Below are 22,991 nucleotides of genomic sequence, written 5' to 3' on the forward strand. Positions count from 1 at the left end.
CTCAACAAAAGAGGATAAATATATCCTTTGAGAAAAATCTAATTTAAAACATTTGTATGCTCGTACAACACTTACAACCTTTAGCATATCTGTATGTGGAATTAAATTATGGAATGGATTAACCAAAGAAATCAAACAAAGCACCAATATGATTCAGTTTAAGAGACAGTTCAAACTACAAGTGTTCATAAAGTACACAGAACAATAATTATGATGAACATCTTGAACTCTTTTTTTTTTTTGAGACAAAGATTATTTATGTATTTATTATTTGTTTGCTTACTATGGTATATTATTTATTTATTATTTATTTGTTCACTGTTCTGTTACAGAGAACAAGGAAATTGGCTAAAATTGCTATGGTATGAAAAGGGGTAGGATTAAATAAGCTCTGCTTCTTCCTATTCCTTTTCGGACGTGCTGTAATGAAATAACTGGAAATGCGTGATGCATTACATTGTATCGTATGCATGTTCGAAATAAACTGAAACTCAACTCAACTGAACTGAAAAGTATTGGGCGCCGTTTATCTTGGATAGACCGCCTTCTGTGTCGGTCTTCGTCAAGTAGCGCTGAATACAGAAACCATTTGGAATAATTTGGATAGCTCAAGACTTATAATTTTATAAAAGCATTATTGGCTACAGTTGATGTTAAAGGTTAAAAAAAAACTTATTTGCAAAGGCCAGATTTAAAAAGCCTGACGGGCTATATTATCAGATTCAGCTTTATTGGCCAAGTATGTTTATAAGACACAAAAAAATTTACTTAGTATACTGGGCTCTCTTTGTTCACTGTAAACAATAAATATAACGATTAACTGAAAATATAAACATAAAAGTACTTAAATAACTAATATGTGCAAGGTTAATGAACAATATTGCAAAGAGCAAAAAGACGATGACGTGAAGATGAGTTAGTACATACATTATGGCACACGGACTGTAGTTTGCCCACCAGAGTAGGGCAGTCAAGGTTCAAAGTCCATGTTTTTGTAGTTGCTGAAACTTGTATCTATAAAGACACAGTGCTAACCACTTCTTCACTGTGCTGCCCCCTGTCACACTGGTGGAGAAGTGAACGTAACAATAAGATGCGAGCCAGGGGTGATGCAACGCACACACACGCACACGCACGCACACGCACGCGCACAAAATGATAGAAAGATTCAGAGCTCTCCACGGCTGTCTGTTTGCGTCTTGACATGGCAATCCTGCGCCGTGGTGGTAACCTCTATCTATAATTGATATCCTCACCTCCGAATGGGCTGCCTCCCGTGTTTGAAGGGCTCGGCTCAAACGCTCGAGGATCTTGACAACTTCTTGCCCCTGTTTCAGCCGGCGAAGTGATGGGGAAGGTAGCGGGGGGTGGGGATCGTGGGAGGGGGAGGCGGCGTCCTAATAGAGGAAGAAACCTGCGCGAGTCGCAGCAGGTGGCCTCCCGCAAACCTTCATCCCTGATTATGAACAAAATCCATTTTCTTGGAATTGTTTTTTTTATTTTTTTATTATATATATACATATATATATATATTTCTTGTTTTCTATGCACATGCAGATATGCGCTCAGATGTCATTAAAAGTTGCCTACAGAATCCATGCCCTCTAATTCAACAGCCCCGACGCTCTTATCTGGCTTTTCCCCCCCAACCTTCTCCCAGTAATAGGATAAGTACAGTATTTGGACCACAGTGGGTCCCTTCACGAGCACGCGCAGGGCTTGGAAGAGGGGGTGGTCGCGTTGATGGACTGAGGGGGATTTCCATCCATATAAGCAAACAATGGAGAGTCCCTTCCCCCTTCTCCCAACTTGTCTTCTCAAATAGCTGAAGGGGGTAAACATGAAAAAAAGAACTCGGATGGGACTTAAGTGTAGACCAAAGCTGAAAAACACTAATTTGGCTCAATACTAAATTGTGCTCCTTCATACATCCATCCCCATCCATTTTCTACCTCTTGTCCCTTTTGGGGTCGCTGGGGGGTGCTGGAGCCTATCTCAGCTGCTTTCGGGCGGAAAGCGGGGTACACCCTGCACAAGTCGCCACCTCATCGCAGGGCCAACATAGATAGACAGACAACATTCACACTCACATTCACACACTAGGGCCAATTTAGTATTGCCAATCAACCTATCCCCAGGTGCGTGTTTTTGGAGGTAGGAGGAAGCCGGAGTACCCGGAGGGAACCCACGCAGTCACGGGGAGAACATGCAAACTCCACACAGAAAGATCCCGAGCCGGGGATTGAATCCAGGACTACTCAGGGCCTTTGTATTGTGAGGCACATGCACTAACCCCTATTCCACCGTGCTGCCCCTCCTTCATACAGTGGTTTTATAAAAAAATCCATGTTTTGTCCCTTTAGGACCAAAGAACATAAATATATTTTGGGGGATTTTACATTTTTCATTGTAAATCAAAACAGTTTTTGAAAAACCATCTACAAAACTGGAGCTACTTTGCAAAGAAAAATGGGCAAACATGATGTGCGAAGCTGGGGGAGACTAGGGATGGGTACCTTTCCTTTTTAAAATGATGCAGTACTAATTCCTGGTACCTGGAAATCGATAACAATACCAATTTTCTGTGTGTGTTCAAATGTGTTAATAAACGTTAAGTTGTTTAATAGTAAAATCTCATTTTTTATTAACAGTGACGTGATAATAAAACTGTGCCATCTAGTTGTTTTATCGTACACTTCTAAGTCTCATTTGCATGTAGCAGATTTTGCATGCAGTTGCAATTTCAAGAAGTTAGATGGCAGAAGTGTTGCCGAGTCAGGGAGTAGTCTTTGCTGAAGCTAGCTTTTGTTGCGCCCTAAAAAGGGTTTATTCTGTACGTACTTATTACACACCAGCTGATTGATTGTCATCTTAGTTCTCGTTTTCATTACCAAATTTGGAGGTGTATAAATTGCCATGTAAAATCGCTGATGCTAATCAGTAGCATGTCTATAGCAAATCCAATGCATCTAACTAAGGCATTTTTAAAAGTGAAGCCATATTGTATGTTCAAGCATTTTCTATCAGGCATGGAAAGTTGCAACATTACCTAGAGGCAGTCTTACTGATTCTGCTGTGATTGCTTGTTTGGTGAGTGACATCACAAAAGAGCAAATTATTTATTAGGTGGCGTTTGATAAAGCTAAACGACGTCTGCAACCGGACGTGACGTCACATGCAACAAAGATAGCGAAATATGGCAGCGTTTGATTTTTTATGTGAAACAATACCATGTAGTACTGACGGAATTAGGTCGGTGCCTATAAAAGTACCTCTCCCGCAAAGTTTTATCACAATAGTTTGTGCTAGCAAGCAGGCGAACAAGAGTTCATGAAAACAGTTTCACGGGTGGACACAAACTGAGAAATGTGATTGGTTGAACAAGCAAAAGGCTCGCAGAGGAATTCAAAGCCATTCCAACGTCGCCTCTCCTTTGTGCTTGGCCTCATTTCGGGAATTAAGCCTTCTTCACACCACCCTCGTCGCGCTCCACCTTGTTCAAAAGCTCTGGGCGCATATTTTTACACCCTCAAACATGCTCTCGCCGCGACACGCCGCCGTCACCGCCATGCCGCGCTCCTTTATCGCCGCCGCCGATAAGATAAACATCGGATCTGTGCAATTTAGCTCACTTATCTGGCCTACCCAGTCAGCAGAAGCGAGGCGGGTGTCACTTTTACTTGCCGCTGTTTATTTCTTTCATTGATTCCATTTGCGGCTGGACTCTCCTCTCCATTCCCCCCAGTTTTTGTCAGGGAATGGCGTTGAACCTCTCTCTCCCTCTCTTATTTTCACTTTCATTTTCCCTCCCTCCCGTCTTTTCCCTCTAAGGGATGACTTTTTCAAGATAAGGCCTTGGTGGCTTCTTTAATGTCTCGCTTGAAGTGGGCTTTTTTTCTCTGCACACATGCCGACATGCCCACACTCCCTTAATGCCCTCGTACCGCCGCCCGCCACCATGTTTTACTGCTATTCTTCCTACGTTGGGGTTACCTTCCACTTCCATGTGTGTGTTCTCCAGCTCGTCAGGACTGTTCACTTCACCTCCATAGGTGGCGCTACCCATAAAGGGGCGGTAGCTGCACGCCGCCATGGCCTCCTCTTATGTGTGAGATAAACACGGGCACCGTCTAAAGGCGCGCAGTACTTACTCCCCCTTCCCCTCCCAAACACCCCTCCTTTTGTAACTGCAGGCGCAGGCCTTTAATTGGTAAAATGCAGATTTTTTTTGATCGGGAGAAGGATTAGGCCGCTTATCGCTGTGGAGTATCTCGGTGGAAGATGAAAAGAGCGTGCTGAATTACACATGCCAATTGCAGCTCCCACCCTCTTTTTTTCTCCTTCTTTACCTCCCCCCTGTCCTCTCTTCCTTGCTTCCCCTACTCTTGCTTGACAACAAAAGCACTTTGGCGAGTGACATCACAAAAGAGCGTATGATTTATTAGGTGGCGTTTGATAAAGCTAAACGACGTTGTGGGTCCCGAGGCTTACGTGGAAAATTGTCGCCTTGTAAACAGGCGCTCTTCTCATGCGCGCTCGCATTCTCATGCACAGGGGACACGGTCCGCCGAGACTTCAATCTGCTACGATTTGTGTGAGCCAGTATTTCATTCAGGGTTGGGGTTGGAATTGGGCTGGACTTTAGAATTGCCACACGATAATAGCTCAAAATGTAAAAAAAAACAAAAACAGATCGGATTTGAGACTTTCGGCCACTTGACAGCACAGTTGGCTCTCCTTTCCCACTCTGCAACAATATTTTCTGCGTCTGAAGTGGTTACAAATGAATAACAACGTGACGACACAATGACAAGATCATGCATGGTGAACATTCTTGACTATAATTCTGGTTTCACCATTTAAAGACTCGTATGCACTTTCAAGTCTGCACTTATGGCAAAAAAAGCAGCGTCCCTGTGGTTGCGCCATCATGCCACACCAATCTAATATTAGCTTTTATCTTCCCAGTTTTTGCCTTTCTGGTGTCTTCCTGGTTCCATTGTTTGCCCGGATTTTGATTCCCACCATAACTCGGGGCAACACACGCTCATGACAGCAGTGTGGCGAGTTGCATGTCACGCGAGTCAATCGAATCAACAACGCGATAGAGCAGTGCTTCTCAATTATTTTCTGTTTTGCCCACCTAGGAAGGGGAAAAAAAATTTGCGCTCCCCCAATCTCCGCCGCGACTATAAATATTATCAGTTGTCCATAAAATTGTTATAAGTACGCCTCTGCATAACGATGCATTCTTATCAACATTGAAGAAAACAAAAAATAAATATAGATCAACCTAAATTTTTTTAGTCTGTAAAAGAAAATATTAAAAGTGCATCAATTTGCCTGAAATTAAAAAAATTGATAAATCCTTGTTTAAATTATAAACATTTTTTTCACAATTAGATACTGAAAATGTTTTTAAATCCATCCATCCATCCATCCATCCATCCATTTTCTACCGCTTATTCCCTTCGGGGTCGCGGGGGGTTCTGGAGCCTACCTCAGCTACAATCGGGCGGAAGGCGGGGTACACCCTGGACAAGTCGCCACCTCATCGCAGGGCCAACACAGATAGACAGACAACATTCACACTCACATTCACACACTAGGGCCAATTTAGTGTTGCCAATCAACCTATCCCAAGGTTTTTAAATATGAATTATATATAAATAAATAATACATTTGAATTGATCAGCAACATTAACAACGTATAAAACAAATTAACCTGCAAAACAAGAATGAAAAAAACAATTTGTGCTGATTTCTTTTTTTTTTGTCAAAATGAAGGAGTCATTGTTACAATGAGCACGTTTTGTAGTGAACAGCTTTTTGAAACGGGTTTTAAAGCATGATATTGCATTATATTGATAAAGCGTGTTCCCAGGGATCACCTGCGGCGGACTGCCCCACTATTTGAGAAAGACTGCGATAGAGACACATGAAGATAACAGAGATGACATTTCTGCCCAAAATCCAAACTTGGTGTAAATATCTTGATAAATAGGAGATTTACTATCTCGCATTCAGCTGCTTACAATTCGTCATACTTTCTGGAAGAACGAGGAAGAAATGCAAGCCTGCTTGAAAAATAAGCATGGTGAAAGAGGCACAAATTGTCTTTTTATTTTCATGTACGCAAAATCACAGACTCTTAGCATATATTTTACATCATAATATAGTATTATATCCTGCACGCATGTCGGAGTGGATGGTGCAGCCGTTAGTGACACTGTGTTATGACTGTTATGAGTATCACTTGGAGCCCACTTTATTTATTTAATGCCCCATTTTTTCCAGGAAAGTTTGAAATGCAAATGTTGACAGATGATACGCCAACAAAGTATTTTTTTTTTTTGGACAAAACCTGAGGAAGACAAGCAATGTAGTATTTCTCCATCGCCATCTCCTGGCCTGGCATGCATATTACAGCATCGCAGCACGCATATATGCGTAAAACTTCAACTGAAAATTCCCCTTCAACAAATGTGTTTTTGTAAACAGCTAAGCTAATTTGAGGCTTTACACAAGCACAAGAAGATCATGTTAAATAGGCGCAGGAAGGCCCCAGCTGACACAGGATGTGGAACTCCAAATTGTGCTGCCACAAATAACATGCATTCATTCAAAGGTGCAGAATGTACTTCATTTGTCCAATCAGCAAGCAAATAGCATGTATGTGACCGTGCACGTGTGTGTGTGTGTGTGCGTGTGTGTGCGTGTGCGCAAAGGCGACCCAAACGTCCCCCGTGTCCTCTCCCCCTGTCACGCGCCTCCCTCCTAAATCCATCTTGGTGGCGTTTTAACAGTTGTTGGCCGATAAGCTGGCTAGAAGAAGATGAATAACCGCCGCGTGGTGGCTATCAGCACCTGTTTGTCGATTTAGTCGGCCAACAGGACCCGTCTGCTCAGCATGGAGATTATTGATTCAATAAGAATTGCCATTAGGTTTCCCGACGTCTCCGCTCGCGACTAACCCTCCTGCCCCAACTCCCTGTCAACCGCCGAGGCTCATGCATCACATCCGTCAAGCGACTACGTCATTTGTACAAACACGGCCGGAGTGTGTATCCATCTGTGCGCGTGGCAGCCACGAGGCGTGATCCGCCGTGCGTCCATCGCTCTGCGCTCTCTCGGAGGATATCGAGCGGCGCTCGCAACAGAGCGATCGCTTGCCACGGGGGTTCCCTCACACCGGCGGCGGCTAAAGGGCCGCCGACTGAGGCGGGGAGGGGATCAATCTCAGACGGGAGGGGGACTTCACTAACGTCTCCAGTCATCGACCTCCCAATCATTTCCCCCGGAATTAGTCTTGTTTTGTCAGTTTAGAATTAAAAAAGTGTCAAGTGAGAATAATGGAGGTTCTCTGTTGGTGTCGAGTCCTCTTTTTACTTTTTGCTGTCCTTAAAATGACCACAGTTGTTCCAGAAGATGAGGCCTGGGGGTGCCAATTTAGTAAAAGTAGGATGGTTTGTGGGTCACAGTCAGGCCAAGGGGGCGGGACAAAGATGTCATTGACAAGGAGAGAGTCTTTGCCCCGAGGGGACGTGACCCTCCATGCTTTTTATTTGCTCTCCACCAAAAAGAAAGCACCTTTTCTCCAGACATTTAACCGCTTTCATTGTCCAGTGTCTATTCATCGCCCTCGCGTGGATGTAAAGAAGATTCTTATTGGCTGCTGAGGAATGTGATAAGATAGTGTCTCTAAAAGAGCCGTATTGTCGACTTCATCCCTGAAGGGTCAGATAAAATACTTCAAAGTTGTCACATGGCATCAGGAACAAGTAGATTTAAAAAACATCACACTTCTTAATGGAACTTAACAGACTCCCAGCACCTCCGTTTACTAAAGTGTTGCTCTTTTCCTTTGCAGCACATCAACAACGACCACATCCACGGGGAGAAGAAAGAGTTTGTGTGTCGCTGGGAAGAATGCTCCAGGGAACAGAAGCCTTTCAAGGCCCAGTACATGCTGGTGGTCCACATGCGCAGGCATACTGGAGAGAAACCTCACAAGTGCACAGTAAGAATGCAAACGGCTCATTATTTATGCACAGGTGGTTCCGGGGGTTACCATGTTTTGTGGTTACGGCACACTTCCATTAAATACTTAGCTAAGCAGTTTTTAAATACAAGACCCTCCGATGAGAAGGAAAGCCACAACCATAGAAGTGAAACCAGACATCACAAAATTGTTCAGAAAGTGTAGAAATGTTGATTAACACTGGCCGGTCCAAGCTGCTTTACTGCCGCAACCATCATTAAAGATAAAGATTGTATCCTTTTCATTGGGTGTCCTAATGTTTTTATTCATGCATTTTAGATGTCCCTAATGTGTTCCAGGGACGTGCAGTCAGACTAGGCAGGTGAGGCAAAATAAATTAAAAGCCTGAATATAAAGAGGATGAGCAACACGTTTTAGAAGCCGTGCAAAAAGCAGATGTAGCAAGTATTACCATTGCTAAGTGCTAAACAAGAAATACAAACTCTGAACACAATAAAACAATTACTCACTGTACAATGTCTGCTCTCACTGGGATGCAGACTGATGGGATGTTCATGTCCGTTTCGATAACAATAATTAATCATAATCCTTACACAGGTAAAAAACAAAAACAAAGTGAGCGTCTTTTCGTGTCCTTCTTGCAATCTTCAGGTCCAAGTTGAATGTCAAAGTTGATTAACTTTTCGGTTTAGGCCCACAACCTTCTACTATCCAGGTGAGAGGCCTGATTTATAATCTAGAATTAACTTTCACCAACTCTGAGGCGATGCAGCGGCTCAACGGCTCAATATATCAATATAGCAGCATAAGCACCTCTATGATCACGGTGCCGCTAAAGGTAATTCCTCTGCGTTGCCTCTTATAATAACAATATCACTAATACTTGGTTATTTTTCAGATCACAAGATGTAAATGGACTAGTGTTGGCGGTTTTGGGATGTTTTTGTTAGGCACCTCGTACTTGCTGTAAATGACAAATTATAAAAAGAAAAACATTTGGTCCTGTCTTACATAAGGATTGTGAATGATGGGCAAAATTCCAAAAGAAGTGCAGTTCTCCTTTAAAAACTTCTCCAAACTGGACTATCGGACAAAGGTCCAAATTTTTTTTTTTATAATCAAGGAGAGGTGCATGTGTTTTGCTTACGCTCAAGGTAAGACCTCAAATGTTTTTTTCATTTTATAAAAGTAAATACATGTGACTAAGAAGTATTTCAGAAATTTTTTATGAAAGTGAAATATTATTTTCTTTTTCTAATTATTGTCCTAATGAGCAACTTGTATGAACAATGATGAGAGCATATGAAATTCAGTTTCAAAAGTGCCTCACTTGCCTTGAACGTCCCCGCATGTCAATAATCTGTTCTCTGTACAACGTGAGTGACTCAGGTGTCACTTTTAGATGAATTTGGTAAAAGTTGTACACATTCGTAAACTCAAAACCTCCTGTATTTGCATGAAAAGTAAAGACTGATCAGAATGACGCGGACTCTTCCTCTGCTTACAGTTTGAAGGCTGTGCTAAGGCCTACTCCCGCCTGGAAAACCTCAAGACTCACTTGCGTTCCCACACGGGCGAGAAGCCATACGTGTGTGAACACGAGGGCTGCAACAAAGCCTTCTCCAACGCCTCCGACCGCGCCAAACATCAAAATCGCACACACTCAAACGAGGTACCCCTCAGACTCGACTTAGACCACGGACACCCGAGCGCTCTCTCACTTCCTGCTTTTATGGCCCGTTGCAGAAACCGTACGTGTGCAAAATCCCAGGCTGCACCAAACGCTACACAGACCCAAGCTCCTTGCGCAAGCACGTGAAGACCGTGCACGGGCCCGAGGCGCACGTCACCAAGAAACAGCGCGGCGATTACCCCAGGCCTCCGACGCAGCCCCGGGAGCCCGGTGCCAACAATCAGGGGCGGTCTCCGGGGCAACTGGCGCTGGGGGGCTACACGGACCAAAGGGAGTACAACCACGTTACCTCAAAACAGGATGAATGTCTGCAGGTCAAGTCCATCAAGACAGAGAAACCAATGGTGAGACTCAACATTAGCATCTACGCTAACTAAACCCTTCTGCTAATTAACTCCTCTAACAAGCGCATGTCTTCTTCTATTCGATGCCTCGGCATTTCTCTTCTTCCTTCTAAGGACAGTGGGTAATCAGGTGAGATAGGTGTGCCCTTTTTTTGTACTGTCTGGTGACTCATCTCATCATAAGAACATTTCAGCCTTCACCTCCATTGAGAAACTCATTTGCTTGACCACCAGCTGCACAGCTGACACTGCTTAAATTAATGAAACGTAAACAGGGCGAACGTGTCTAAACACGGTCCACTGTGCAATCTACTAATAAAAGTCTCAATCAAACTCAATCAATCACACGCCGTGCCAAATAATTGTGTGATTCCGCTCTGCACAATTCAGTAAACAACCGAATTAGTCAACACACAGTCTCGCTAGAGGCCTTTACTCTATTTGTCTGTCCTCCAAAACATCCCAAAACAAGATTTTCTAGTGTGCTCTTTTGTTTGTTGCAAGTGGAGCACACAGGGTGACATGACCCGCGGCCCAGACTATAAACTGGGAATATATCTCAGATCGCCATATAAGACTACAAACTATGATTTGAAGACATTAAAACAACCATTGCTTAGGCCTGTCAAACAAGAAGTGCCTGGCGACAAAATGTAAATATTAGACTGAAGGAAAACCTTTTAAAAATATCCCACTGACCTTGTCATAAACTATGTGTTCAAACTTCTTCCAGCAAACGATCTACTAAGATTCAAATACCACGTGCTAAACAGCTTGTGCAAGCTATAAAATAGCGTGTACTATTAGTGGGAATGTTACGTTTTGCACTTACTGCGCTTAAGATATAACAAAATACATACTTCAAGAAGTTTTTTTCATGTAGGAGGTATATTAATGATACATATTCTTTGTGAAATAACAAACGCCTTTAAAAATAAACCGCCAACAGTTACTAAAACAAATCAATTGAATATGCTTTAATTAGCCACTTAAGTCTTTCAGCATGCAGCTATAAAATTACAAAAGGATGTTTCTGAATAGACAATATGTCTAATATTTTTTATTTCTGACTGTCCAAATATGTTGACGCACATGTAGGAGACGGAGGGTTCTCTGTCTATTGTCTGTCTTTGCAGCAGCACAAGAACCCCCGTTATTACAGCCGTGTCTGTAACTGTGTCAGTTAGCACATACTTTTCAGATGTAGATTAATCAAACTGCGTGCGCTGTATAATACATTTGCATTTTCTCCTCCCAATATTGTGGGTGTTTTGATAATCAGCCTATATTCTGCATATTCATGAAGACAGATTGTGCTCCTTGTTCTGCTCACCAAACAGAGGCAATCCCCTTTGCACACATGTTTAATAGATCAGCTTTGCACGTGCTATCAAGTTTGCACATGTTTTAGTACACACAAACCTTTAGTAGATCAGGCCCTTTGTGTATTAAAGATGCTAAAACCAATCCTCAACAATGTCGCGCCCTCTGTGAGCTTATTTGGTAGTATCATTTTTGTAATAGGATTATTACCAAAATGAATAGGACTTTTTTTTTTTTACACTTATTAATGTGAGCTTTTCCATTTCTATAGTTAATAGTAGTAACTAGTTTTAAAGGCCTACTGAAATGATTTTTTTTTATTTAAACGGGAATAGCAGATCCATTCTATGTGTCATACTTGATCATTTCGCGATATTGCCATATTTTTGCTGAAAGGATTTAGTAGAGAAAATCGACGATAAAGTTCGCAACTTTTGCTCGCTGATAAAAAAAAGCCTTGCCTGTACCGGAAGTAGCGTGACGTCACAGGAGCTAGGATTCCTCACAATTCCCCGTTGTTTACAATGGAGCGAGAGAGATTCGGACCGAGAAAGTGATGATTACCCCATTAATTTGAGCGAGGATGAAAGATTCGTAGATGAGGAACGTTACAGTGAATGACTTGAGAGGCAGCGATGGACGTATCTTTTTTCGCTCTGACCGTAACTTAGGTACAAGCTGGATCATTGGATTCCACACTCTCTCCTTTTTCTATTGTAGATCACAGATTTGTATTTTAAACCACCTCGGATACTATATCCTCTTGAAAATGAGAGTCGAGAACGCGAAATGGACATTCAGTGCCTTTTATCTCCACGACAATACATCGGCGAAATGCTTTAGCTACGAGCTAACGTGATAGCATCTTGCTTTAACTGCATATAGAAACAAAAGAAATAAACCCCTGACGGGAAGTATAGATAGAAAATCAACAATACTATTAAACCGTGGACATGTAAATACACGGTTAATGTAGACGAAGAACTTCACCCGATGCGTTTGGCGGCCCGGAGACGTAGGAAGTCAAGGTGAAGTTGGCGGCTAGCGCGGCTAGCGCGGCTAGCGCGGCTAGCGCGGCTAGCGCTCCAACAAAGTCCTCCTGGTTGTGTTGCTGTAGTCCGCTGCTAATACACTGATCCCACCTACAACTGTCTTCTTTGCAGTCTTCATTGTTCATTAAAAAAATTGCAAAAGATGTCCAGAATACTGTGGAATTATGAAATGAAAACAGAGCTTTTTGTATAGGATTCTACGGGCTACCATAACTTCCGTTACTCGGACTTCGTCACGCGCATACGTCATCATACCGCGATGTTTCAGCCGGATATTTCCCGGGAATTTTAAAACGTCACTTTATAAGTTAACCCGGCCGTATTGGCATGTGTTGCAATGTTAAGATTTCATCATTGATATATAAACTATCACACTGCGTGGTCGGTAGTAGTGGCTTTCAGTAGGCCTTTAATACAACTATACTTTAGAGTAATTTTGGCGCCCCCTGGAGGTTACAGCGTTTGCCTATACAGTCGTCCCTTGCCACATCGCGCTTAAAATAATGCGGCTTCACCACATTGTGGATTTTGTTCTATTTTTACACATATTAAACAAATGGTGCTAAATTAAGCATTTTCAAGCATAAAATGTCTGAATGAACTGAAAATATCAATACTACAGTATTATTGGCCACTAGAGGAGTCTAAACCAATCAGAGCGCGCTGTTCAGTACTGTGGCCATTGATTGGCTCAGCCTCCTGCAACATTACTATATTGGATTACAAGAGTGTAAAGGCGACTAAAGAGTGGTATTTAATTTCATTTAGAAGGGCATGAACCTTTTTTTTTTAATGTTCTTGCTATGAAAATATTTGATTTATAATTAATTATTCCTATTAACGGCTTTAAACAAGGGTAAACTTGATTTATTAAGATTACTATCGCAACAACACATCATCAGTAGGGTAAAACTAATGGCCTACAACACTGTATTTGCTAAAACTATGGGAACAAAATATCCACATTTTAGCTTTGGGTTGTAAATGACAAATAAAAGTATTGTCATATCTAATAATGTACAATGGTACCTCCTCAGTAATCTTTTCCAAAGGGTCTGTAACAACATTTGTCCAAACACAAGGAATGTTGCCCATTATAAATACTGAAAACTTAATTAATTTGTTCCAGACACACAAAAATATGAACGCCAAACACGTTTTATAGAGAATTTACTTGCGGAAAACCATATGGAAGCCACTTTCATAATTTGCTATGAGTTAATTCTTTAATTCAGTAGTGTTCCTCCCCTTCTTTATGGAAGTGCTAACACAACTTTATTTCGCCTCATGGTGGAAGTGTATGCGGGCAGCTGGGCATACAAACTAGTTTAGTTTGCCGTACAGTAAGGGAGTCAACAAACTTTTGGTTAAATTTCTTAGGCTTCACTTCAGACACCTTGTCTTAGTAGATGATGGTGTTGGAAGTGGACTTTTTGCAGCCCGTTTGCAGCAATTGTCTAATAAAATGCATGTAAAGAATGTGTGATGTTGCAGAATGTTCTCCTGATTGTGTTGTCTTGAACGAGCCAGTAACAAGCTTGTGTGTCCATTAGACGTCTCAGCCAAGCCCTGGCGGTCAGTCTACATGCAGCAGTGACCAGTCCCCAGTCAGCACCTATCCCAGCGGTGGACTCCAGCTTACTGTGAGTGCCGGACGCTTGCCAGGGGAGTGGCTGGAGGAGGACGAGGATGAGACAGAAGAGGAACACCACGGGCAGCCGGCCCCCATCATGGACTCCACCGTCTCCACGGCGACGGCGGCCATGCTGACCCTGCAGGCGAGGCGCAGCGTGGGCCGCCCCCTGCGCTGGATGGAGCACCTCAAGATGGAGAGGCTGAAGCAGGTGAACGGAGCGCTGCCCAGGCTGGGGCCCCTGTCCCCGCCGCCGCCCCTCAAGGGTTCCACACTCCCCACCATCCAGGGGAAGGGTGAGTTTCCACACATCTCTCAGCGTTAGTGATTTTTTCCTGGCAATGCATTTTTCTGATGGAAACACCTGTTGACACACCACATCCACGTCACACCTGCAGCTATAAACTATCTCTCCACCTCGCCACTTTTGGCTGCAGCGTTTAGGCGAAACAAAATGTGTATGACAGGAGATGGAGAGAAATGGAATCGTGTTTAATGGCCACACCTGTTGCAATCGCGCACACTTAGCTTATGTCAATCAATCAATCAAAGTTTATTTGTATAGCCCTTAATCACAAATGTCTCAAAGGGCTGCACAAGCCACAACGACATTCTTGGCTCAGATCCCACATGCCAGAACATGGGTAATTTTAAAATGATTTAAAAGGATCAGCATTTCAACTGGCAGCCCGGGGCCCAAATCCGGCCCAGGAATGACACAATACTGGCCCCTGAGTTCAGCTCAAAACTTGAAAGACAAATATTTTGGCAGCAAATTCTTAAAATACGCAAGAGTGGTCTTGTTATTTAGAGTAACTTAGACCAGTGGTCCCCAACCACCGGGCCACGGCCCGGTACCGGTCCGTGGATCGATTGGTACCAAGCCGCACAAGAAATAAAAAATAAAATAAAATAAAGTAAAAAAAAATATATATATATTTTATTTTTTTATTAAATTAACATAAAAAACACAATATATCAATATAGATCAATACAGTCTGCAGGGATACAGTCCGTAAGCACACATGATTGTATTTTTTTATGACAAAAAAATAAATACATTTAAAAAAAATTAACCCCTTCCCTTGCTAGCAAACATGGAACACTGGGGTTTAAACTTGTGTTATACATAAATAACTAAGGCATTCGTCAAAGCACCCCTTTAGGTCCACCCCTTTAGTGTTGCTGTACATTGTTTACTTCAGATGCAGTCAGTAGTCGTTTGTTAAATTTTAGTTGTACTAGTGGTGTTCCTCAAAGTTCCATTTTAGGTCCTCTCTTTTTCATCATTTGGGCTATTCAATTGGTGGCGCACGAGTTCAGTTCCAAAAACTTGTGACTCACATTTTTGCAGCAGATTCTGCTGTCATAGAGGTTATATTAGACAAGCTTTTTGGCAGAAGGTTCTCTAAAACAGCAGAGCACTCCTTTAACTCTGGCAAAATAAATACACCACAATCAAATGTCCACTGTAGAGGAAGCTGCCCCCCACGGTCCTTAGCTTTCTGGAAATGTGGCCCCCAGAACAATTTAGTTGAATATTCCAGCCCTACAGACTTCTAAAGTAATTTTTTTGTCCCTGCCAGGGTCCTGTCTGGGCAAGCAGTGGACGGTCGCTGCTCCTCAGCCGCCAGCTCAGCCCGAGCTGGGCGGCACAGAGTTAACGGTGCTCAATTTGCTACGAGACCGGCGCGACAGCAGCGGGAGCGCCACCAGCTCCGCCTACCTGAGCAGCAGCCGCCGATCCTCGGGCATCTCCCCTTGCTTCTCCAGCCGACGCTCCAGCCAGGCGTCCCAGAACGACGGCACGACGGCGGCCGCCCACCACAGACGCCTCCACAACCTCAGCTCCACCGACTCCTACGACCCAATCTCCACCGACGCCTCCCGTCGGTCCAGCGAGGCAAGCCATTACGGAGGCGGGTACGGAGCGGGATTCAGCGGGGTACCATCGGGCGGGGTCCATGGGGGCGGAGAAGTAGGGGGCTCACGGGGGATGCTTACTTTAACCCCAGCACAGCACTACCACCTGAAGGCCAAGTACGCCGCAGCAACCGGTGGCCCGCCGCCGACCCCTCTACCCAACATGGAGCGCATGAGCCTGAAAGCCCGTATGGCCATGATGGACGAAGGTGGCGCCAACCAGCCTATGCCGCCGCTTGTCAGGCCGCACCGCTGCACCGATGCCACCAACAGCTCCATGGGACACTCGGGCTACAGGAGGAGGGTCCTCTATCCTGGCGAGGGGCCGCTGACCGGCAACAGGCGGGCCAGTGATCCGGTGAGGACGCAGCCTTCTTCCGACATTTGCAACCTGCCCCAAGTGCAGCGCTTCAACAGCCTGAGCAACCTGCACCCTCTTCCACCTCTGTCTCAGCAACACATCCCCGAAATACGCAACTTAACCTTACAGAATTACACTCGCTCAGACGGGAACCTGCAGAGAGCCCCGCAGAACCCCTCCTACAACCCCAGCATTGCGGAGCACGCGGCTTTAGAAGCTCTGGCCATGGAGGGCGATGAAGACGCTTACCCGCTGCTTGAGGATGAAGATATCCTTCCTGATGACATGGTACAGTATCTCCGCTCACAGGTTCAAGCGGATGCTGGCCCCTACATGCACATTGAGGAGCAAGTAGCCCCCAGGGAGAGAGTGCACCAGTATATGGAAGGGATGGAGCAGACTTCTGGGATGAACTTCGCAGGCAACCACTGCCTCCAGCAGCAGCAGCAGAGGAGGAGCCCCAGCTTGCTTCCCATCCAGTGGAACGAAGTCAGCTCCGGGAGCGCTGAGCGGTCTCCACAGAGGAACTGCGGAAAGTGGTCAGCTCAGGCCCCGTCTGAACCTTTTGGCAGGTTTGGAAACATGGTGGTCCAGCAGCAGCAGCAGCAGCAGCAGCAGCAGCAGCAGCAGCAGCAGCAGCAGCAGCATGCGTCACCCGGCTTTCACCACAGTTGTTCCCAGGTAGACCCAACTCAAAGTGCTTCCACCGTCAACCCTGTGGTCAAGCTGGAGGCATCTCCTACATCCTGCATGGAGATGAGAGGAGCTGCTCCCGATACCTTTGCTCGGCCTCACTTCCCAAAGACCACTGATGGACCTTTTCCACCAAAGCAGAACCACTTCCAGCAGAACCTCAACAGTCGAGTCTCCTGCCAGATGGGAAACAACCTCCTGCTCAGTCAGGCCTCCATAGACAATCTTCATGATGTCCTTCATCCCAATCAGCATGGTACAACCGTCAACAGGAACTTAGGGAGGAACCATCTCAACCCTTCAAACTGCAGTCAAGTCCATCGGTTTCAGAACGGCGGGAGTCTGTGTCCCCTGAAACTGGAAGCTCCAGAACATGCGTACCTGGAGCAGGACTTCACAGATCCTATCTCCTTCCAGCAGACAAATCCCAAAGCAGCATCAATCCCGACAGTGGAAGACCACTACTTGTTAGACTCCATCACTGGAGGGCAACTTGGTAACCATCGTGACTCCTCCACTTCGCTTCTGTCTCCCGGTTCCGACCAAGTGACCAGCACGGTGGAAGGTGCCGCCGTGCTGGACGACGGCGCCGGTCTGGACTTTGGCGCCATGATGGAGGACGGCTTCGACCAGGGCAGCCTTGTGTCTGTGCCGCTAAGTCCCTCCATGTTCCAGGGACTCTCCAGGACCTCGTCGCGGCTGACCACCCCTCGCGCCTCGGCCACCTTCAGCACGGCGGCCCCAGCCCTCGCCGCCGTGGCGCCCGGCGTCAACAACATGGCCATCGGAGACATGAGTTCCCTTCTCAGCAGCCTCGCGGAGGAGAGCAAATTCCTGGCCATCATGCAGTAGATCCCTCATAACCTTTCTCCTCTCTTCTGGTGGACGTGAAGGCAATTGGGGGAAAACATGTACTTCCACTTTTACCATCTCACATAAAAGTGGGATTCATGATGTATAGATAAATAAATAATTCATTTTATGGAATTAAATCTTTTTCTATGTCTGACAGTGAGAGCGTACTCTCGTCTTCAAACAGTATTCTTCCTGCGTGTTTTTGCTGATTAAAAAAATTGCATGTATTCAAGGGGAAATACTGTCTTTAAAGCACAATGGTGTGTGCTCGCCACTCCAGGTTATTATGTATACAGTATCAGGGGTGGGAACCTGCGGCCCCTGACCGGTGCACCATGCAAAGAAACTGTTAAAAAGCCCTAAAACATTTTCATAAATGTGTTTCAGTGCTGTTTTTGTCCAAATATAAATAGGATAATACAATCACGTTCTACTATTTCATGGTGAGGTACTCCAGTGTAAATACTGTAACAGTGTTTTTATATTCTCTTTTTTCAAGGTGCTTTGTGTTCTTAATGGACGCTGACGCTGGTCCAACAGCACATTGTTATTTTTATTTTCTGATCTCTCAATGCTGTACAGTGATGTGTTTTTTATTTGTCTTCTCCAAAGCTCTTAAATTCCGAATGAGTACCACCAAGTATTGCAGCGACGTTGTCACCAGTGTTCGTATATTGCCTTTTTATTCCGTTTTTTTTTTGTAGTTTACCTTTTATTTAGCGTCAAAGCAATGAGGTACATTTTTGTATTATTATTATTACGTTTTTTGGTACTGTTTTTTCTGTAGCCGGGATTTGATTGATTATTTAGATTTTTGTTTGTTTTTTAAAAAGAAGAAATAGTTTCCTTTTAAAGGAGGAGGAAATGACATTGAGGTATGTGCCTTATACGTTTCATTAAAGAGAAGAAACACTGCCAATCTTCCATTGTAAATAGTACAAAAAATAAACATGAACATTTATATTAAAATGTCCAATTATGGGAAAAAGATTTGTAGAATGCATTTTCTTTCTTCTTTTCTTCACGTTTTACAGTGTATTTTAAATAACACACACACACACACACACACACACACACACACATATATATATATATATATATATATATATATATATATATATATATATATATATATATATATATATATATATATATATATATATATATATATATATATATATATATATATATATACTGTATATGTATATATATATATATATATATACATATATATGTATGTATATATGTATGTGTATATATATATGTATGTATATATATGTGTATTTATATTTATATATACATATACATATTTACATATGTATATATATATGTGTATATACATATATATATATATATATATTATATGCGCATATATGTGTATATGTATGTATATATATATATATATATATATATATATATATATATATATATATATATATATATATATATATATATATATATATATATATATATATATATATGGGTGTATATATATTTATATGCGGAAATATATGTATATATATATGTATATATATATATATATGTGTGTATATATATTTATATACGGAAATATATATATGTATATATATGTATATGTGTGTATATATATTTATATACGGAAATATATATATACATATATATATATATATATACATATATATATATATGTATATATATAGATATATATATATGTATGTATATTTATATGCGCAATATATATATATATATATATATATATATATATATATATACATATATATATATATATATATATATATATATATATATTGCGCATATAAATATACATACATATATATATATATATATATATATATATATATATATATATATATATATATATATATATATATATATATATATATTGCGCATATAAATATATATGTATATATTGCGCATATAAATATACATATATATATATATCTATATATATCTATATATATCTATATATATATATATATATATTGCGCATATAAATATACATACATATATATATCTATATATATATATATATATAAACATGTGTCCATACATGACACTTAGTAGGTTTTAGCCGAGGACAAAAGTGGGTACAAACTTATTGGGGCCAAAAACAGCAGTGACACTCAGAGGAGCCACTTGGTTCTTTTCTATCTAACTAAAAATGTTTGTATGGTTTTAATAAAAAAAATGGATCTCATTTTCAATTGTTGCGGTCTTTATTTTATTTTATGTTTTTACTAAAACATAACAGGTCCATTTTTATGTACGCTCCTATGATGAGTATTTTCTATGGACACTAGGAGGCGCTGCTCTGATAACATACAATAGTATTAATTCAAAGAAGACTAGTTGGCGTGGTCACTGTGCTTTTATAGGAGGAAGTAAGCGGTGTTGAGAAAAGTTGTTTTTTCATATAAGTAACCGTTTCATTTGAAATTTAGTTAAATTTAAGGTTAACATGTTCAAAGAAATTGTAGAAACGGAACATTTAGCCCTTGGAGTGGGTGCGAATAGTTGAAGGAGACGACCTGCTAGCTTAATTGCTAGCGTAATGTTTGTGTTTTTTACCGGGGAAAATAAGTGGACAGCTTTAACTCGGCCGCCAACACAAAGTTCGATAAAGTTTGTATTTTAGGTTTTTATTCACAAGACGTTTCTGCATCCCCGGTGGAGTTTCTGGGGCCGAAGAGTGCGAACAACAGGTGAGTTCCACACACCCATTAAGTCTTTCTGTGCTCCAAATGGCGCACTTACACACTTAAACTTCAACAAGTATACTGTACTATGTACACTTAGTGTGTACTTAATTTCTGAGAGGGCCTCGTTGTTCCTTTTATTTTTATGTTTTTATACTCATAAAAATATGAATGTTTATCAACACACTTATTTCTGGACAATTTAACAACTTTCAGCAATGTTAAACAATGTGCCATTATCACAAATAATACAATTATTACCTCTTAATATCACATACAATTGTTTGTGCAAAAATAAAACCGATTGTGCAAAACTACATTTAAAAATAAACAAGAATTATTACTGTCTCTCATTCAAATACTTTGGCGTTTTGCCCCGAAGTATAAAACTGCAATTTTAAACTCAAACATGCCAATCAAAGTTTAAGACCACGTCATTTAAAAGCCACAATATGTGCAAAAAAACAGCTTTCTGTTTTTGGATGTGATTGTTGAGCTGTGAAAGTGAGTTGTAGTGAAGACATGTCATTTCGAATTGATTGAACGAGGGGTCTCAAAAGTGTAAACCGCTGTTAGTTTTTTTTTATATATAAAAAAATACAATAAAACAAAACAAAAACCAGTAAAAAATGGGGGAAAATTAGCTAAAAGGCACAATGTAATGAGAAAAACTGAAATGCTAAAATATAATAACTAATATTAAATCATCAGTGTCTTTATGTATATATTAGTACTGTCAAAATTACTGAGTTAACTTGTGTGATTAATCCCAAAAAGTATTGCCTTAATCATGAACTAAAACTAAGTTAATCAGGCAATTTATTTTGACCATACAAACTCCTTACCTTAATCGCTATATGGTCAGTGATGAGGTCAATGTATACGTCAGTACATAGAGTGAGAAGACTACGACTGGTGTGCTCACTGATAAACTTCACTCCAAAATATATCCTGATAAAACTGTTGCCATGTTTTTTTTTGCAAATAAATGACCTACATTCAAGGAAAATGTTTAAAAACATTCCTGGGTGACATTCTGACAATAAAATTGCATTTGTGTACAAATATTGGGGTGTTTTCTTCAACAAATTTTGGTAATGCAAGCGAGTAATCACCTGTGATTAATCATGATTAATCCAAATTAGGGCTGCAACTAACGATTAATTTGATAATCGATTAATCTGTCGATTATTACTTCGATTTATCGATTAGTAATCGGATAAAAGAGACAAACTACATTTCTATCCTTTCCAGTATTTTATTGAAATAAAAACAGCATACTGACACCATACTTATTTTGATTATTGTTTCTCAGCTGTTTGTACATGTTGCAGTTTAAAAATAAAGGTTTATGAAGAAAAAAAAAAAGCCTCTGTCATAGCATAGATCCAACGAATCGATGACTAAATTAATCGCCAACTATTTTTATAATTGATTTTAATCGATTAGTTGTTGCAGCCCTAATCCAAATTCCAAAATGTGATTAAAGTGGTCCCCCACATCCTTTGAATTTTCAGTGTGTGGCCCTCAGTGGAAGAAGTTTGGACACCCCTGATGTTTTCTCCAGGTATGGTGGTGGTAGGGGTGCTTTCTCCTTCAATGGTTGTGCAGCATCTTTGGGAAGATGTTGCAGCTGTAATTACATTTTTCAACAGTACAATAATGGAATTCACAAACATCACTCTTTTGGAACAGCTTCCATCCAACCGAGAACATTTATGGATGGATGTCGAGGGACGTCTACAAAAAGACGGCATCTTGGAGCCCGTTTAAAAGGTTTGCTGTTGCTCATGTGACTTTTTTTGTATTTCAAAGCTCTGCTGTGTAAAATGCACATGCTTTGCCATTTTTAAAACAGTCTTGAGACATGGGCCTGGAGTGCATTTTCATGATACTGAGTAACTTTTGACAGGACATGCATAGAGCGCCCTCTTCTGGTCCTTCTTAGATACTACAATGAAAGTCCTCATCAAGCTGTGATAAATGTTCTGTCACATTGTGTGTGTATAAAATAAAGACAGAAGGTATTTATAATAGGAAACAGTTTTATTACTAAAATTCGTCTTATACTGAGGGTGCGCTCTCTCTCTCTGTACTACTGTAGTCTTCATTGAAATCACAAGTTTGGGTTGAACCGCCTGTTGGGAGGGAAGTGGCTGGAAAACTAAAGCATCGTCCATGAGACATTAATGAGGGAATATATACAGGAAAAGGGGCGTGGCCAAGCAGGAGGCACTTAAATCTGCGAGCCTCAAGAGCCAAAACCAGGAGCCAGTGCTGAGATGAGGATTTTGGAAAAAAAAAAGAAAGAGATTTGGACACTACATGAGAGCATGCATTGCCGCACAATGACTTGTCATTGGGAAAAAGAATAAAAACACTGCTGGAGACATACAGTATTTACAGCAATCTTCTT

The 22,991-nt window shown here is 41.6% G+C and overlaps 2 protein-coding genes across 4 annotated transcripts in view; both read left to right on the forward strand.

Moving 5' to 3' along the window:
- The window catches only part of gli3 (GLI family zinc finger 3), a 164,502-nt gene extending 145,581 nt beyond the window's left edge, over nucleotides 1-18,921 (forward strand). For both annotated transcript variants that reach the window (XM_062021461.1, XM_062021462.1), the window contains 5 exons: nucleotides 7,871-8,020; nucleotides 9,510-9,674; nucleotides 9,749-10,039; nucleotides 13,968-14,343; nucleotides 15,634-18,921. In XM_062021461.1, coding sequence (XP_061877445.1) covers nucleotides 7,871-8,020; nucleotides 9,510-9,674; nucleotides 9,749-10,039; nucleotides 13,968-14,343; nucleotides 15,634-17,876 — 3,225 coding nt within the window. In that variant the 3' untranslated portion in view covers nucleotides 17,877-18,921. The remainder of the gene's footprint in view (nucleotides 1-7,870; nucleotides 8,021-9,509; nucleotides 9,675-9,748; nucleotides 10,040-13,967; nucleotides 14,344-15,633) is intronic.
- A 1,275-nt stretch (nucleotides 18,922-20,196) lies between these two features.
- The window catches only part of pxdc1b (PX domain containing 1b), a 53,005-nt gene continuing 50,210 nt past the window's right edge, over nucleotides 20,197-22,991 (forward strand). Inside the window, exons 1-3 of one of the 2 annotated variants that reach the window (XM_062021469.1) lie at nucleotides 20,197-20,581; nucleotides 22,093-22,142; nucleotides 22,271-22,351. In XM_062021469.1, coding sequence (XP_061877453.1) covers nucleotides 22,302-22,351 — 50 coding nt within the window. In that variant the 5' untranslated portion in view covers nucleotides 20,197-20,581; nucleotides 22,093-22,142; nucleotides 22,271-22,301. The remainder of the gene's footprint in view (nucleotides 20,582-22,092; nucleotides 22,143-22,270; nucleotides 22,352-22,991) is intronic. The other variant, XM_062021467.1, reaches the window with a different exon arrangement.

This window comes from Entelurus aequoreus, linkage group LG15, assembly GCF_033978785.1.
Source record: "Entelurus aequoreus isolate RoL-2023_Sb linkage group LG15, RoL_Eaeq_v1.1, whole genome shotgun sequence".
NCBI lineage: Eukaryota > Metazoa > Chordata > Actinopteri > Syngnathiformes > Syngnathidae > Entelurus > Entelurus aequoreus.